The following is a 1,890-nucleotide window of genomic DNA, read 5'->3' as shown; positions in this document are numbered from 1 at the left end:
TATTGTCTAAGATTAAGTTTTCAGTAAAAAGGCTTGAAGAAGTATAACAGAAAACTGTTCGCCAGAAAGTGAAGTAATCTTCAGAAATATAAATTAAATCGTGCCTTAAAGAATACATGTTTAATTATTCTTGAAATTTCGCATCCTGACTGTTTATAGTCTTTTCTATTGTAATCGATGGAACATGGCGGGAAAGGATATCAAACTTAAATTCGAGTTTCTCTCTCTCTCTCTCTCTCTCTCTCTCTCTCTCTCTCTCTCTCTCTCTCTCTCTCTCTCTCTCTCTCTCTCTCAATCTATGCTATAGATAGAAAGCAATTCCTTTTACATTAAAAGAATTACAAATATTTACTTGGAAATGGTTTCTCTAAATCTTCAAATTTATAAGATTAGAGTGATTTTGAAACACTTAAGGAATATTTGTATTCCTTGTCAAAAGTAAGTATTATCTAAATACTGAGTATGCTAGTTATTACATTCAATAAATACGTAATAGTATAGTTACGTTGACTGTCCTAACAAAAATACACAGATCTTGAATTTATAGCAAGCAGATGGTTGAGTTAAAATGAGAGTATTGGAATAGTTTCTAGATAAAGCAGATGGTTCTGGAAATTTCGTCAGAATGGATTCACGATTATATATATATATATATATATATATATCTATATATATATATATATATATATATATATATATATATATATATATATATATATATATATATATATATACATATACATATATATATATATATATATATATATATATATATATATATATATATATATATATATATATATATACAGTATATATATATATATATACATATACATATATATAACCAATACAATAGCCGGTAATGCATTTACATTTCCAAAACTTAGCAGCTTCATGCACCTACCCAGATGGCTCATCAGCAGTGCAAAGTAATGAATTTTCCAACGTTTGAACAAGTGAATTAGTTGGAAAAGGATTTCCCCTGATTGGTCAGTCTCTACATGTTTTGTAGTCAAGTGATCAGTGGTAACTTCGTTAGCTCCGTGCTAAGTATTGTCATTCAGCGTTGGACACTTCAAGTGTACAGTTACAACTTTACTTTTGAAGGACGACATTATGTCACGTAGCAAAGACCAAATGGAACAACAAAACTCGGGCGATATTGAATTTGTGCTACAACAAGTTTTAGAGCAGCTCAAGCAACAGAAGAGCGAGTTAAACCATTTGCAAGAGGAGGTGAAAGACAGTAACGTTTCTGTTAAATCTGAGGTCACCAAGTTGTTGGAGAAAGAACTCACATGGAAACGTGAAGGTAATAAGCAGCAATATAATTTCAACTGTGACAATGATCAAGTCTGTGTTCAGGCTTTGTGGGCTATTACCAACAATAAACTTTATTATGCTACAAAAAACGCAATAAACTTATACGCATTGCCGACACCTCGGAGGCAGGGTGGGATACAGTGAAATTATACGAAACGAATCCAGTCGCTAGTGACAGCGAAGATGAATCCAGGATTAACAAAGCAGGAAACAGAGCTCTCAAGAAGAGGAAACAGGCAGTTACGAGAAGAGAAGCATCGAAAAAGCGTTCCCAAATTCTTACTGCCGGGCCTCTTATCTATCCTGGTCAGTTTAGTTCATCACAGTCGTGGAGGAGTCCAACTTTTGGAACGGGAGGCAGTCATAATTTTCCAGGACCATCAGGTAATTTTCGTGCCTTCGGTGGAAGGAAAGGACCGTCGGGATGTTGTTCTTCCTGTGGGAGCTTCCACCACTACAGAAAGGACTGTCCGCTCAACAAGTTCAACCAGTCGGGCGAGTTCAACAGCAAACCTCAATGAATTAACAGATGAGTATGATTCTATTTTTAGTAAGGTGTTAATGATA

The 1,890-nt window shown here is 34.3% G+C and overlaps 1 protein-coding gene across 1 annotated transcript in view; it reads left to right on the top strand.

The window, feature by feature from the left end:
* Positions 1 to 952, top strand: part of LOC137656423 (zinc finger BED domain-containing protein 5-like) — a 142,389-nt gene extending 141,437 nt beyond the window's left edge. Inside the window, exon 6 of the mRNA XM_068390602.1 lies at positions 888 to 952. Within this exon, the coding sequence (XP_068246703.1) occupies positions 888 to 952 (65 nt within the window). The remainder of the gene's footprint in view (positions 1 to 887) is intronic.
* Positions 953 to 1,890: the final 938 nt, after the last annotated feature.

This window comes from Palaemon carinicauda, chromosome 17 (assembly GCF_036898095.1).
Source record: "Palaemon carinicauda isolate YSFRI2023 chromosome 17, ASM3689809v2, whole genome shotgun sequence".
NCBI classification, from domain to species: domain Eukaryota; kingdom Metazoa; phylum Arthropoda; class Malacostraca; order Decapoda; family Palaemonidae; genus Palaemon; species Palaemon carinicauda.
Note: the sequence above shows the minus strand (reverse complement) of the source record. Positions and strands in the feature narration are given on the sequence as shown.